Here is a 16,202-nt window from a genome sequence, read left to right on the forward strand (position 1 = left end):
CTAGGTCTAAAGACAGTGAAATTACCTGCTGTGTCCCTGAGATAACGGCCTTATCCACGTTCTCCAGCTCCTCATTTTCCAATTGTTTCACTCCCTCCGACCATGCTGCACACCAGTGATGAACCCAACAACCCTCTGTTGATTGAAAAAAAAAAAAAAATATTAGAAAAAATACTGACCAACAATAAAACATTTTATGTTTACCAAAAACTGTACACTGATAAAAAATATAATAATGCAATGATCTGAATTTAACCTGAGTCATTAAAGAGTGCTGCCAAACATGGTGAGTGAGAAAATCCAATGGAAGACAGATCATCATTCCCAGGCTGTGGCAGTGGGGAAGTTGATGGCTTGAGGGTCTGCTGCTCAGAAGAGGGCCCAAAGTGTCTCAGTTCCCTCTGTCCATGCAGGCTCCTTTCCACACAGTTACAAAGCGCACAGGCTCGAATGCTCTCTCTGCCACATTCAAAAAGCCAGAAAAAAAAACAACACAGAAGAGATTCAGTTTTACAAGTGCTAAAAATGGACAGATCCTTGGGATGAATATCACAACAACGGGCACAATAAGCTTTACTCTCTAAATAAAAACTTACATAGGTGGATTGGAAGAGGCAGCAGGAGCACCTGACACGTCGTCAGGAGCAGGAAGGGTTTTCGACTCCTCTTCAGAGGAGACATGCTGCTTTGAAGGGGCACTGTCATCAGCTGGTAAAAAAAAAAAGAAACCCTTACTGTAAGCGAAACACTGTAGAACACAATGGAATAAGAAACATCAACAAGCCAAATTTGACTGATCTGTTGTGGTGAAATAACTATATCACATCTGTTGCCCCACCGTTGTCAACGCTTCTACGATATTTCATTATTAAATTTATTATGTGAGAAAATTAAAAGATCTGTTTTGTTTCACGCTTGTGAATTTCTTCTTTTTTTTTAGACAAAAGGCACACAGGGATATTCATCTTTCTGCAGAGTAGTTCACATTTCTAATAAATGAAGCTGGGACGTGGAGAACATTTTAAGCAAAGTATATTACCTGTTGGTTCAGAGTCATTCTCCTCGCAGTTTGATTTCTGCTCGTCCATACCCCTTACTGATTTTGACCTCCTTGACAGAGATCTGCAATTTAAGAATCCATTTTAAAAGTGTATCCTGAGGAAGAACTTTCAAACATATTACTCAACTGATTATGGCCAAGTCATTACCAAAGTGTTCTTCATTACTGCAAGAACCAATAAATGCATTAAAAAAAATACTAAATGCATTACATTTAAGTTATCAGCTATGTTCTATGCAGGTCACCAACACATAAAAAGGCATTGCTCATTATCTAACATTTGTATTTATCTTTTTTTTAAAAAGGAATGCATCTTTTATTGTAACCCCACAATAAACACAATTCCTTCTCACCTAAAACCTAATTTTACAATCAACCTCATGATAAACAACAAATTAATTTGGGCTGTTATGCCCTCACTTTAGACGGTCTAAGGGTTATTCGCACCATCGTTAGCACTAATGCGGTCGAGCTATCCCTCAAACTCATGAGAAAAGCGCAAGAATTACAGGAGACTAACCAATCGGAAACCGCTTTACAAGTCAAGTTATTATTTACCAAGCAATGCATAGTCCAAATCGGTGACACAGCCGCGTCAAAGAGCACAAACTGTTAAAACCAAAATGATGTTTTCTTAAATAAAACAACCATAAATCGGGATACACAAAGAAAACACAACTTCCGTGTGTAGAACTTCCTGTTGCAACGGGGCTCCTTTCGTGCAGAACCTCTGCCGCTCGCATCATAGTTCCGCTATGAGATTTACGCCATTAACAGAAATATTGTAAAACAAACAATGCAGGACGAGGGGGGTGGGGGTGGGGGGCTCAGCATGTTTTGATCAACGTACCATATAATAGGAAGTACTAACCAGTGTGTTAACATTTAATAAACAGAAGTGCTTAAAAATGGTCATGATTTGCAAGGTGTTCTCCTTTAAGCACACAAACAGCAGAGGCGACAGCAACACCTCGATGTGTTATATTATGTTGAAAATGTTTGGAAACAACGGGAGAATCGTACCTTAAGCGATGCTGCCGGTCTCAAAATACAATACAACAATCACGACTACGACTTTAAAAATATAGATCCTGCTGTTTCTAGAGAAATATTAGCGTTGGCAACTAAATAAAAAAAAACTGCTGCCATAACCTTACAAAAGCATCTTGTAAGATAATGATATAACACAACACGTTTCGAAATGTCCCATGGAGGCAATAAAAATAGATCCCTGACAGTGGATATTGCTTATCTGTTGTTCTAAACGCATAAAGCAGACGAATTAATGACAAATTAAACTTAAATGTTGCATATTATCATATAAAATCAAAATCAATGTGTATGCATCTTTTTTTTTTTTTTTTAAACCATTAAGGTGTGTTTTGACTTCCATTAAAAAGGTAGAACTGAAGCTAAATCTCCCAAAACAAAAAAGACACACCTGACCTGCACTGAAAACCAAAACCTAAAAAGATGTTCTGCTCTGCACACACACAGAAAAAGGTATTTATTAGAGACTTTATGGAGCTGATGAGAAACATTATTCAATCTGTGTAACATCCTTGTTATAGTCCATTGCTTCTTCTTCTTCTTCTCGACAAAACAACCAAGTCAAACAAAGATACAACACCGTGTTTTATCGATGTCTAAAGGCTCATTCTGTAAAAACTGTATTGAACAAAAGTGATGACATGATGGTCAAGTTATCGTCTCCACATCCCGACTAGCTAAGTTAATGTGCACAGATATACAAATATATTCCATGTAAACAACAAAGTGTTTCGTGTCAACTAACACGATAAAAAGGTTTTTTGTTGCAGTTTTACAGTTTTATAGTTGAACAATTGCAAAGCTAAGCAGTATTCCTCAATGTAAACATCGACTTCAAAGGAGAGGTTCTTTCCAGAAAATAGCCACGTCCATGTCACTGACGACGGGCTGATACGCAAAACTCAACAACTACCAATGGTGACGTAGCAGCAAAGTGTCCCGAAGGTGGTGAAACTATGAGAAATAAGTCCAATCTTACGCACTGACGCGCGTACATGAAACATAATCAACCAGCGAGTCCGTGAATCACACGTTTGAAAACAACTAACGAAGAACATATTTCAACCTGAGTTAGCATCCAGGTATCACGGCGAGTTCTCCAGCAAGTAGACGCCACCATCTGTTTGAAGCTAACAGCTAAAGTGTTGCCGAGAGCAGAGCTAACATTACCCCCCCCCCGAACTAAAGGTCAGGGTTTGGTGTGTCTTTAGGTGTTTTTTGTTCCAAACAAGTTGAAAACAATAACCTCCGCGGAAAGGGACAACTCACCTTTACAAAACAATGATGTCTCCTCGTACATCAGCAAAATCCAAAGAGCCCCACAGCTTCCCGAAATGCTGATGGTCGCTTCATTTTATGTAGCGGACTAACGCTGCGGCTAGCCGGCTGGAGGGAGAGTGGGGGAAGTGCACGTCGGCAGGAAGGCAAGGCTGCACAGCGGCGCTACCTAGCTCCTGAACTAGTTGGATAAAGCTATGCAACTTGACTGTATTCAAATCAACTAGATGTTTGTATCGAGGGGGCAGTGAGCTGCAGGGGAACTACCGAGCACCGAGACAAGTCTTCAACAAGGATCCCCGGGTTCATGCAGCGAGCCCAGTGACTATCCGGCTCACTGCTGGTGGATTTAGCTTATCGGCTAATAACCTAAATGTTACTATAGCCTCTGTGCTGGAATCTCATCGAGAGGTCATGAAAACCTACTGCAAGTTGTAGTGCACCTTAATTAAGAGCACCAAACTTTGCCAACAAGACACATAATAAACGATTAATTCAACTGGAGTCGACTGCAAAACATCATTCTACTTTAATTGTTGCAGATCAACTTTTGCATTTAGTGGCCTTGTTTTGGGTCACTTGCAGCTCTTCACTTCGCAGAGCTGCGCCAGCACACACACAAGTGGCTAGCAGTGCTAACTATAGCTAATAACTACGTCAAAAAATAATAAATGCTACAGGAAAAAAAAGGGAAGATGTGTTTTTATTGCAGAATGCATGTAAAAAAAATGTTTTTGAAAATCATGCATGCATTGGACGACGATTTTTTTTGTGTGAGGTTGATCATTATACGACACAGTTATGGGATGTTAATCCTCCAAAACTCGGACAACAGACATTTGGTTGATATCAGATATAAAGTCATTATATTTTCGGATCCATGGAAGCCATTTTTATTTGATTGTTTTGGTTGTCGGACCACAGCTGCTCTGACATGTAGGCTGTGTAGAGTAATCGACTTTTGCTTTGTTGAATTGTCAGTCGCAATCTTGATATTACACGGTGCTTTCTAATTGTTGCTGATTTCGTCTCTGTTTCTATGTTTTTTTGCAAATTCCAGTGTGGACGTTGTGGAGAGATGCCCTTCAATCTACTGGGATCAGAGATGAATCCTGGTTGAGTACTCAGAATATGCTACGCCACTTTTTATTGCTTTGAGTCGGTTCAGTCGGCAACCTTTGTGCAATTTTTCACCACATCGTTTAACCTATTTTTCCAGACACTTTACCACCTAAATACCAGGCAAGTAGCCTATTTGTGTGTTTTTTTATTTGGCCTACTCTTAATCAAATAACTGCCATTACAATAATATATAGCCTAAAAATAATATTGGCATGATCAACCTTTCAGAAGACATGACATTATAACCCTTACTGAAACAATCAACAGTGCAGTGAAGGGCTTTACATTGTCAATGGTAAATATTTACTTCTTCAGGTTTGTGGATATTGAAGTTATGATATAAACTGATACTATTTAAGGTGAAATACAATCAAATGATAGGCTACTGTTAGAGACTTTAACACTGATCCCATGGCAGGTGGTGTTTTGATGGGCCTTCATCATTTTGCCTCTGGATCATTGGATAACCGAGGATTTCATGTTGGCTTTATGTGTAACACCTTGCATTTATCATTTCTTACGCACACATAAGAGAAGAAGTTGCTCTCCCTTTATAAGGATGCCATAGTCCAAAAGGAAATTCTGGTGGGGAAAAAAATAATAGCCTCCTTTGGTTCTGTAGACGACTAAGCAGACAGTTTGTTTTTCATACCTGTTTGCTTGGTACTTCGTAAATCTTAAATCATGTCATCCTTTTTTACTGGTTACAATGTGAACAAAAAGCCTGAGGCAGTACATGTGGCGAAGCTTGAATGTCATTGAAATGATCCTGTGAACTTTCGGGAAATGAGGTTGGGTAACCATCACAGTCACAGATTTAATCCACACCAGCTATACTGTATATCGTCTCTCATGCCCTTGAGCAAAACACTCAACTGTTAGGTAAGTAGCTTACTTTGGCTATAACTTAACTCTTATAAGTAACATAAGGATAATGTCAATTGCCGTGTGAGCTAAATTAGTAGTAAACGACCACCTGCTGCAGGAGGGTGATCTGCAACTGACCCTGCACAGAGAAACCTCTGTGGTAATACAAATGTGCCCCCCTGAGGAGAGACCAGAGGAGAAAAAAAGTTACAAGTGTTAGTCGAAAGATAACATTTTAATCACATTTGAATTCATATATCTATTCTTTTGATAAAGAAAATATGGATGACTTTTTTTTTCAGGGGCCACATGTCAGGATATCCTTTAAGGTTTGTGGATATTTTGTGTCACTTCTGTCCTCGCAAACACATGACAAATCTCCACTGGTACATCTTTTTCATTCAAGGCTTATTACATATTGTCATAAAAGGTTTTGAGCCAGATGATGACGCTGGCCTGATTTTAGACGCACATATTTCAATGCTATGATTTAATTCTGCATATTGTTGGTCAAAATATGTGTTTTTCACTGCCTCATTGTGCAGGTTTTTCATTTTGAAAATAGGTTGTTACTGGTCCCACTGACAGGATTAGTTAACTCCCCATTCAGCTTTAGCAAGATTGGATTAGATTTCGGAGGGGCCGGGGACTGTTTGGAGGACAGTGTGTGATTGGCTCATGGATGTAAATAGAGGGTGGTATTAGGATTACTTGCTTCTCCTATTGGTCGGTCAGCAGTGGGGTTGCTTTCCCATCTGCCTCCTGTAACTGAAGGATAATCCCCTACAATACCTCCACAGATGTTTACAACAGAACATAAACACTTGGGGCTACTTTTAGAGGGACACATTTGGTCTGTTTGTGGGGGGGGGTTTATGAAAATTGTGTCTGTTCATTACTCTGATTACTTAAATGGAAGAACAAAATTCAAATATTTGCTATTTTGTTTTTTCCAATTGCAGTCCTCGGCAAAGATACCAATGAAAAACACATCAATGTACATAGAAGTTTACAAATAAAGTATCAATTTACATATACAATTGAAGATGATTAAATTACATTTTATTATAGTTTAGCTTTGTATGGACAACACATACAGTAACATGTATTTCACAGGCATTAAATCAGTTCTTCCACAAGGGGGTGTATAACCTCTTGATGTTGTGATACAGCTTCATATTATTTAAAAGCTTTGAATTTACATGAAAAATACATATTAAAGAAAGGTTCAATTGTATATGTTTAACTGCACTTTAAACACATCTATAAAAATGTATGTACAAGTAGACAAACCGTGGAAGGATTGAATGAGTCTGAACGCTGTGGAGACAATGACCAGGTACTTCTGACCAGAAATGTTCAATGGATATCATCAAAACTGTCTTTAAGATACATGCCCTCCAGGAAACAATCTGTTGAAGTCTGTCAGTGCTGAAGTCAAAGTGGCACAGTCAGGGGAATATTAAGTACGTCTGGGCTTTTCATTAACCCGGCAGGCCTTGAACATAGCAATGTACATATAGTTACTCTACCTCAGGTCTGACCTTTTTGTGTACGTCTCAAATTTTTCCACACAAAAAAAAACAAACTGAAAAGACAAACCAGTTTAAGAGTCAAGTAATGTCCTGGAGTTGAAGAACAAAGCAGCTTATTCAATTGACATTTTAAACTGTTTTATTACACAAGGACAAATCAATACATGTAGTGGAATGGTTAAATGCAACAGTTATATATTATGATTCAAAAAGGTACAAAAATAAAAATTCTGTGGTTGGAAAATTAATTTCTATCCCAGTAGAATACAATTTTCCACATATATAACCAAAATAATTATAAGAAATATGCTGTACATATACGCTATGTAACTCTTTTCTACTACTACAGTTTTGTTTATAAAACTCAGCCTCATAAAACATGACATCAGTATTAGCATGTAAGTCAGTATGCTACATTATAATGCAAACAACAATGAAATTGGAAGCAAGCTCCTTCAGTTCTTTTAATTTATTAAAGAAAAGAACAGCGCTAGTGTATCAAACTAGTAACATTTATCAGTGCAACATGAAAATCCATGGTTATAGACTTTTAAGGACGAAGTGAGTCGAAAAAGATGCATCCTAAACTGTACAGTATTCTAGCATACCAGTGCACATTTGATGTTCTTTGTAAAGAGTGCTTCTCCTTTATTTCCATCCTCAGAGGTTGACTCAGGTTGTGTCGTTTGTTAAGAATGTCATTATTCATAAAACTATCTGCTCTGTCCTTTGTGACTGAAGTGCTACAATGCAATGAAGTCTCAGGGTTAGCTGCTTCACTGTCTGTGCTTTGCTGTGTATGTCCTGTGTCCCCCAAAATGAGCTGTTTAAATGACGAGAGGAGTCGCACAGGTCCAAATGCCCAGTGTGCAAGTCTGTGGTCCTCTACCAGTGCATAACTGGATGCCAGCACCCCGTCAACAAACAGAGTCCCAGCTTCTGTCAAGGGCGCATATACTCCCACACTCTCCACTTCTGACACCGAGATGATTCGAGATGGACATACTTGACCCTCTGCTGTGTGGATGAGAACACAGCCTCCTGTTTTGGCTCTGCTAGCAAACTGAGCCTGGTACTCATCCCTGTCCAGTCGGCAATTTGGGCTTAAAAAGACCAAATGGTGTGAAGTGAGCGTCAGCCTCTGCCTGTCTTCTGTCTCCAGAGACAGGAAAGTGGACCAGCTCTTTTGGTCCCGGTGCAAAAACAGGAGGACTTGGCTAAACACCACATGGCCTGTCCCAGATAGGGCCATGACTCTGTCCCCAGGTGCCAGTGAGGACAGGCTCTTCTGCACCCCTCCAGCCACAGTCACCCTGGCCCAGCCGGGGAAACAGCCACCTTTTTCCACTGCAACAGAGTGATCTGCAAGAAGAGGAAGAGGAAAAGAAAAGACAGACAAGACAAGATTACATAATGAAAAAAAGATAACATTCCTTTGGTAACTCTTTACATTGTTAACGATCCAATAAAAAAATATATTTTGTGATACTGATTCCGACACCTACAGTAGATTTTTCAGACCAAGTACCCTTAGATACAAGTGGGATAAAGTAAAATATACATAATGTTGGAGAAAAAAAACATACTTTTTTTCTCTAGTATCACTGTACTATACTTGTTTGTTATGGACATAATAATTGTGTCCATAACAAACAAGTATTTTTTATGAAACCTGCTCATTTTAAGGAGATGTTTATGGTGTTTGATAGCTGCGGTGACTGGCATACTTTCCAATACCGATACCATGTTTTAGGTAGTATCCCAGATGAATATTGGGAGAATTCTACTTCACACTGAATCCATTTCATTTCACTACGTTAACTGCTTTGGGAACTATTTGAGCTGCCTCCTTACACTCACCAGCTTTTACTGAGCAGTGGATGTGATATTTAGACTCATAGTGGACCCAGTCAAAGCCCGCCTCCACAGCCAGCTGGGCTAAAAGACCGTATTTTTCCGTCTCTCGGTCGTCTGTGGTTATATCGACTGCCCGGCCTTCATAGTGCAGAGAGCCAGCGGGGTGGTGACCATCCTCGTCCCAGGCCTCCGTCACACGAAGGTGAACCCCAGGCCATTGGTTCATCACTGCAATCGCCAGCCTGTTCAAACAGTCCTTGCAGCGCTGGGAAGAGAATAAAACAGAGGGAAGGAAGGAAATTAAGTGTAAGACACTTTTAACTCATGACAATCAACATATTTGGGAAAGTTGGCTTATCACATATTTGTCCCGATCAGCAGATTTTTCAGCCAATTGGAAAGTAGAATAAGCAGTGCAGAAACACAAAGTGTCTGCTGAGGTCATCTGGTGTCTGTGTCTGTCTCTCCCACACACTACATACAAGGGTAACATTTATCTTCAACCAAATTTAAAACATTCACATAATTTTCTGTAATTAATCTATTTTTGAAATCAATATTTTATAACAATATTTTATACTCCCAGTTATCAAGATTTGGTATCAGCTTCAAAAATGTATTGTCATCAGGGCTGTAGCGTAAAGTGTTTTTTTTCTCTTTGGTGTCATCCTCTTCCTTGTTCTAATAGTAAATTTGTTTGTACAGGACATTCAGGTTGACATTTAAATAAAAAGAAAAGATGTATATATCTGTAAAAGTCGATGCCATGTGCACAGCACAGGTTTTCTGACTTGGTGCAGGTGAGTGCAGGAAACGTCAGCCCAATAGAAAATAATTGGATTCACCGCACACGAGAAGGCTGAATTGCTTCTTCTTTTTATTCATACTTCATTTTCAAACATGTTTCGCTCATAGCTTCATCATATATATACACCAAAATATATCTGGCTAACCAGGACTTTTATATGAACTTTTTAGCTTTTAAGCTTCAATAGTCATTTATTAACTCGTGTAACTGTTAAGCCTAAGTGTCTCAGAGGCATGTAGAGTATGTGAGCCTACTGTACACATCAATGCACAGCATGATTTAAGTGCAACTCAGGAGAAAAAAAAAGGTTCCAGAGTTTCCGCACTGTCTGTCTTCCAGGTTTGTTTGTCTGCTGACATTACCACACAATTCCTCCTCGACTGTGCTTAAATGCCATCCCAACCTTCTCGGACAATCAGAGTACAAGAACAAAGCTACTGTAGCCAGTTTGGCACATTCCTCTGACAGGGTGACAGAATAATCAAGGCCATTCTCTGACTTTCCAGTTCGTTCCAGTTATGAGTGTCTATTTCACCCCTGAGACATTTGATCAGAAATGTGAACAGTGACTCCTAACATCCACGTGGGCTGTGATGTTAGGGTGTCAGCATTGTCACAAAATAACAGGCTGGAAAACAAGGACGTCAACAGTCGAGGTAATTAACTCATTGTCCACTCCTGCATGCGTATTCTCTTTTAGCTTAAACTGATTTGAGAGAAAGTAATGGAGTGATGGAGGTTGGGTGAGGAGAAAGCAGAGTAGTGCAGGGCTGAGGTTGGGACAAAAGACGCAGGGCAGAGGGGAAGAATGTATGGGCACGGACTTGGGAATGTGACAGCAAGAGTGAGAAAGAGAGAGGGACAGAAAACAAACTGGCTACATTTTTTTCTCGCAATGCCATTGAAGAGAGGCGTTTCATTGTCGGAACTACAATAGTCGCTTTTCCGACGGTGCCATTACTTCAGCAGGCGGGAATTTTGTATAGGCGACCCCTCCGAGTCTCCAAATGACACACAAAGAGCGTCTTTCACATCTGGGCAAAAGACGGGCACATGCACACATACACACTCAAAACTGGGCATCGGTAGGGGCACACACGTACAACCACAGATTTTGAATCATGAACAATCATTCTTGGGAGAGGAAGGAAAACAGATCCATATCCTAAACAATCAAAAAAAAACAACACAGCATTTGAATGAGTATGACAGAGTGTCCTGAAATGGCACATTCAGCAGACGTCTTCTAAGCCACGGAGCATCTTTTAGGATTGAGATGTGAATTTGGATGCATTGCCTGTTAAACATTATAAACTGAAGTGTAAGCGCCTGGGCATTTCTTCTTTTCGGGCACTCTAAGAACCTGTCACAGGGAATAGACTTATTTGCAATAACAAAGACTTTGGTTAAAGATTAAAAGGAAGTGTTCCTGAAGGGGAGCACATTCTTTAAAAGGGCTAGTGTTGAATTTCATCCCGATCTTCTTATCTCAAAAAAAAGGGAGGGGAAGTTTAGTTAAAACGTACACACTCTGTGTTGAACACTTGTTTGTGTGTTAAGAGCCTGGTAAGGGCAGGCAGTGTAGTACGGGGGATAACAATGAATGATGTAATATGAGTTGATTTGAAGGTGCCATGCTGGGTGGCAGGGTATGAGCTGTGAACTGTGGTCTGCCTACTTCATGTGACTGCAGTAAATCAATCATCCATTAGAGAGATTGGCTTGTACATGTCCAAAAAGACAAGTTAGAGCATCTGTCTGTGTGAATCCCCCTCTCCAACATGTCAGCCAATTTCAGAAAGTTGTGATCCCATTTGACTAAATCCCGAAGACATATATGTCTCACCTTGGTCATGAAGCGGTCTGCGTTGGTGTTCTCCTCATCCTTGAACACAATGTCTGGATTGTAGTTGCACACAAGCTCATTGAAGCGCTCAGAGTTTCGTGTGATCTTGCCCTCTGCTCTCCCGCTGGCACCTAGGTTGTTTTCGGAGAAGTTGGGGAAGAACTGCTTGTAGTGCATGGCTGTGAGCTTCCTTGACCTGGGCCGGACGCCGTACCCCGGGCCCGGCCCGCATCCCTGGACCAGCCATATGCAGGTCCACACAGCGAGCAGGCCAAGCTGTGCCAGGTGGGCCCACCAGGACTGCTTCATTGGGTGGGAACAGGGTTGGAGTTCCCAAGGGTCAGTGGCTCAGGGTGCCTGCAGATCCAGGTGTGTGACAGAAGCAGGTGAATTAGGGTCAAAAAGGTCAATTCTAAATCATGTTGTTTTAGATATAATATTGAAATGCAAAAACTTAGTTTTGTTTGGATTTGTTTGTACTTTTTTTAACCATTAAATAAGAAAAAAGCTTAACAGTATTTAAAAAGTTGGTCTTACTCTGAGTTTGTAATGTTGTGATTGTTGCTATGATCAAAAGTTAGCCCAATTCAAGATCTGATTAGCTACAAAATGCTGTAGCATAATTTGGCATTTGCTGTTAAAAAAAACAACAATTAGCAACAGACATAAAAATGTCCCCAATTTTCAGCTGCTTTTAAGCCTCCTGGTGACTGCAATTCATCTTCACACATCCTTCGCAGGTACCAGCATTGACGCAGGTGTTTTCCGTGGTTTTCCAGTCACTTACCGCGTCTCTCTCCACGCATTTCCTTCAACGACAAACACCAAAAGCCAAACAGACACTTCGCACAGACGCTACTGTGGCGCTCTCATCCTCTTTGTCCATCCACCAAAGTCTCTCTGGAGTTTTTTTTTTTTTTTTTCCCCTTCCCTTCTCCTTCTTCCACAGTCCTCTGTCGCGTTTCAGAGCTCCTGGCCACCTTGCACCAGCCATTGGGTCTTATTAGCGTCCGGACAAGATTGCCCTCCCTTCCTCTGCGCGCTCCCACTGCTACAGCACACGCCTCCAATTCAACCTGACAAAGGACATATGATTAGCCTTCTAATGTTAACACAATGACACCCCCCCTCCCCTCCCCATCCCCACACATACACACTCATACCCTACACCACCCTTAATATGAAATGATGAAATGTATAAATACTGATAGTGTTTTTCCACTTTAAACTTCAAGTTAAATCAGTGGCATTTTGCAAGTCATCCTTCATTTTCTAAAACTTCTAAAAGGCACATGACATGCACTTCAACTACAAAACTAGGCCTATACAAGCAGAAACTCAACGTGCTCTTATTACTGCTCGCTTATCCCACCCACCAAAGTGGACAGCAAACTAAAATGACTCTTCTCTAATGCCATTAATAGACACAGCTGAAGGTGAGGGACACATCATCCAGCCTTGACCCCCTCTGACTGTGACTTACAGCGGTGTCTTCCTGTGATTCAGGAGCCAGCTTGAACCCCCCTGAACCCTTTGCACCCAAGACCTCTCCACTGGAAACACCCATGGCGATATCAACATATTTTTATCCATCTTAGAACAATAGCTGGGAGAGTCATAAAATGTGTCAGATAATGCAGGAATGAAAATCATCACTGTGTCTCTGGGGTCTGACATCTGTAATCACATAAGGAAGCGTAAACTAATGAGGGGGTTAAAGGTTAAAAGTGTCACCATCCTGGTTGAGTTGAGGACTGGATGCATCATGGCCTCTCTGATGTAAATATAATCAATCAATCAATCAATCAATCAATTAATCACAATGACAGCTGAGGTGCACAAAACTTTCTCTATGTTGAATAAATTGTTCAAGTCAAAACATATCTTGTTTTCAAGTGATTGCGTTCCAAAGATGCTGCTGAATAACAAATAAGATGACAGATGACAACTAAAAGTTCCCTTTGATTTAAAAATGAAATAAAAGGGAAATTCATAAACAACGTTTACATTTTTCGACTGTGTAAAGCAAAGGTCACTGAGCTCCACAGTGACCATGGAAAGGCATCCTTTCAAAGGAAGTTTCCAGAAGAGATCCCAGGATGTTGTAGGGAGGGGTGGCAAGGCGAAGCTGCATCTTCCTGTCCTTATGAAAAACATGGACGAAAGCTAGAGTATGGCTCGAGCAATACAGATGAGAGATATCAAGCTTCAGGACAAATGCAGGGAATGACTCAATCAAAAAAAATAAAAGGCAACAAACACTTTCATATCTACAATTACCCACACTGATGTCTCTCTTCAACGCCGTGCAGGAGAAGAGATTTCTATCTGACATGAAAGGGAAAGGAAGGAAGCAAACATCTGCGAGTTGCAGATGGAAATAAAGTCATTATTATTGGTTTTTATTTTGGTGGCCCCATCCTCGGGCCTCCCCCTGCCTCCTTCTGGCTCTCAGAGTTTAACTCCCACAGTTCAGGATGGGAGTACATGGCCGGGTGAATGGTTTGGTTTCCTGCAAAACCAAAGCATAGAAGACGAGATCTTTCCTGCCTGGGTTAGTGTACACTGCTTTGTTCTTTACGAATGGACGCTTTGCACCTGGGCCGATGGTCAAATATCCCTGTGAACTTCTTCTGTGGAAATCGTCAGTGACTTGAGGAGAATGAAAATAGAATTGCAAGCTCTCTCTCTCTTTCTTTAATGAGAAAAGAGAAATTGCAACTTTGACTTTTCAAGTGTTGCTCTTGTCTTATGGAGCTGAATCGACAATTTGCTAGATCCACTTCCTCCGATGGAGGCCGTTAGAAGGGTTGGTGGAGGGAAAAGGAAAGTCAAGGAGCTGACACCTAACTACCTCCCTCTCCTCTCCCAAAACACACTCACACATGCACACACACACACACACACACACACACACACACACACACACACACACACACACACACACACACACACACACACACACACACACACACACACACACACACACACACACACACACACACACACACACACACACACACACACACACACACACACACACACACACACACACACACACACACACACACACACACACACACACACACACACACACACACACACACACACACACACACACACACACACACACACACACACACACACACACACACACACACACACACACACACACACACACACACACACACACACACACACACACACACACACACACACACACACACACACACACACACACACACACACACACACACACACACACACACACACACACACACACTTGTTCTTTCTTGCTGCCCACCACTTTGCCGCCCATTCCACTGTCTCTCAGCATGTTATCAGTGCAGGAAGAAGCAGGGTGGTGCATGCTGATGTGGTTGCACACTCTAGATGATTCTTGGCTTATGTATTGTAACTTTGTATCGGTGCTTGCAATACGTTTGAAGAAAATGTCTTAAAAGAAGTAGAAGGAAAAGTTATCATGTGTCATGAGTCGTGATAACTTGGGTTGTAACACACACAGCGATATAAAATATGAAAATAAAGTCCAGGTTTTTGTTGCTTAGTCTTGATTTGGCCCCTGAAAAGAACACTAGTGAGCTGAGGTTGAGGCGATGCTGCACTGAATTTGACAATAGACTGAGAAGGGTGGAACTTCCTGGCCTCAGACAAGTAGTTCAAAGGTCAGGTATGATGCTATACATCGTTGTGTTGACATGACCCAAAAAGATAACATACTCTATAGGTTACATTGGTTGGGTAATTAAAATGTAACTATTCAGTTTGAAAAAAAAGTGGTTACAGGGTCCATGCCATTTATTTACCCAGAGTTACCCAATTCAAAGGCCTGTGCCAGTCAACTGTGTGAAGCAAGTGTGCCGTGAGTGTGCAAGCAGGACGTCGGGCATCTATGGCAAACGGACAGTATGACCCATTATCAGTTGATTAGCGAGCAAGTCTCGCCTTTTCCTGTGAGTGCTTCTGTCTTTGCAGGCTTACAAACGAGGGAATAACAGCCCCTAATGCACTCTGGCACAAACTTCAAACGGCCGACTGTCAGGAAAGCTAATCTGCGTCTTTTTCCCCCCTTCATTCGTATGTTTTGACAATAAAGATAACCTATCTCATCCCATTACAAGCTGCCTGTCTCACGCCTCGTCCCCCGATACGCCTGACAACCACTCCAATGGAGTGTGTTACCCAATGGGACTGCTGGGACACTTTGATTGCACTGCTATCGTCCCTTATTCTTTGCTGTCGGGAGAGGTGCTGTCCCAGTGTTTTTCTCCAACTTAATCCAAAGTTAAATGTATGAAACAAAGGGTAAATGTTGGACCTACTCTTTTTTGTTAAAGGTCTTGAGATAATATTTCTTGTGAGTGGGAGCTATACAAAGATGGATTGATTGATTAATATGTAAGATTGTGTGAAACTGTGGATGTAGAATGAATAAAACAGAAAAATCTAATCTAGCTTCTTGTGCAAAAAGTGAATAATGACTTTAAAGCTGCTATGAGGAACTTTTGGTTAATGTCACTTTTGGCGCCCTCTGTGGATGAAGGGTAAATCACTTATCTCTTTGCTGATCTCATCCTGTATATGCGTAAGTATAGAGCTCAACAAGACAACCTGCTACCCCTAAAAACGTAGAATAAGGCAAAGGTACAAGACTGTAGGACATCATTTTTGGCCTGGAGAAACTATCCATACAGCGCAGAGGGGCGGGAAACATTGCCATTGTGACAGCCAGCGCCACCAGAGACTTTGCTGTGACAC

General features: G+C 41.1%; 2 protein-coding genes across 4 annotated transcripts in view; both read right to left on the minus strand.

Annotated features, from left to right (window-relative positions):
- kmt2d (lysine (K)-specific methyltransferase 2D) overlaps positions 1-3,600 on the minus strand; it is a 32,293-nt gene extending 28,693 nt beyond the window's left edge. For 2 of the 3 annotated variants that reach the window (XM_061058688.1, XM_061058686.1), the window contains exons 1-5: positions 3,380-3,600; positions 1,040-1,122; positions 597-708; positions 257-459; positions 26-135 (exon numbers count right to left, since the gene is read on the minus strand). In XM_061058688.1, the coding sequence (XP_060914671.1) occupies positions 26-135; positions 257-459; positions 597-708; positions 1,040-1,088 (474 nt within the window). In that variant the 5' untranslated portion in view covers positions 1,089-1,122; positions 3,380-3,600. Of the gene's footprint in view, positions 1-25; positions 136-256; positions 460-596; positions 709-1,039; positions 1,123-1,618; positions 1,718-3,379 lie in introns of those variants that run through there. The other variant, XM_061058687.1, reaches the window with a different exon arrangement.
- Positions 3,601-7,033: 3,433 nt separating this feature from the next.
- dhh (desert hedgehog signaling molecule) lies at positions 7,034-12,502 on the minus strand. The gene is made up of 4 exons (XM_061058004.1): positions 12,211-12,502; positions 11,424-11,780; positions 8,773-9,034; positions 7,034-8,274 (listed from the first exon to the last, which is right to left on the minus strand). Exons 2-4 carry the CDS (start codon positions 11,730-11,732, stop codon positions 7,463-7,465), a joined length of 1,383 nt encoding a protein of 460 aa, XP_060913987.1. The 5' UTR covers positions 11,733-11,780; positions 12,211-12,502; the 3' UTR covers positions 7,034-7,462.
- Between the last annotated feature and the right edge of the window lie 3,700 nt (positions 12,503-16,202).

Source organism: Labrus mixtus, chromosome 15 (assembly GCF_963584025.1).
Source record: "Labrus mixtus chromosome 15, fLabMix1.1, whole genome shotgun sequence".
Classification (NCBI taxonomy): Eukaryota; Metazoa; Chordata; class Actinopteri; order Labriformes; family Labridae; genus Labrus; species Labrus mixtus.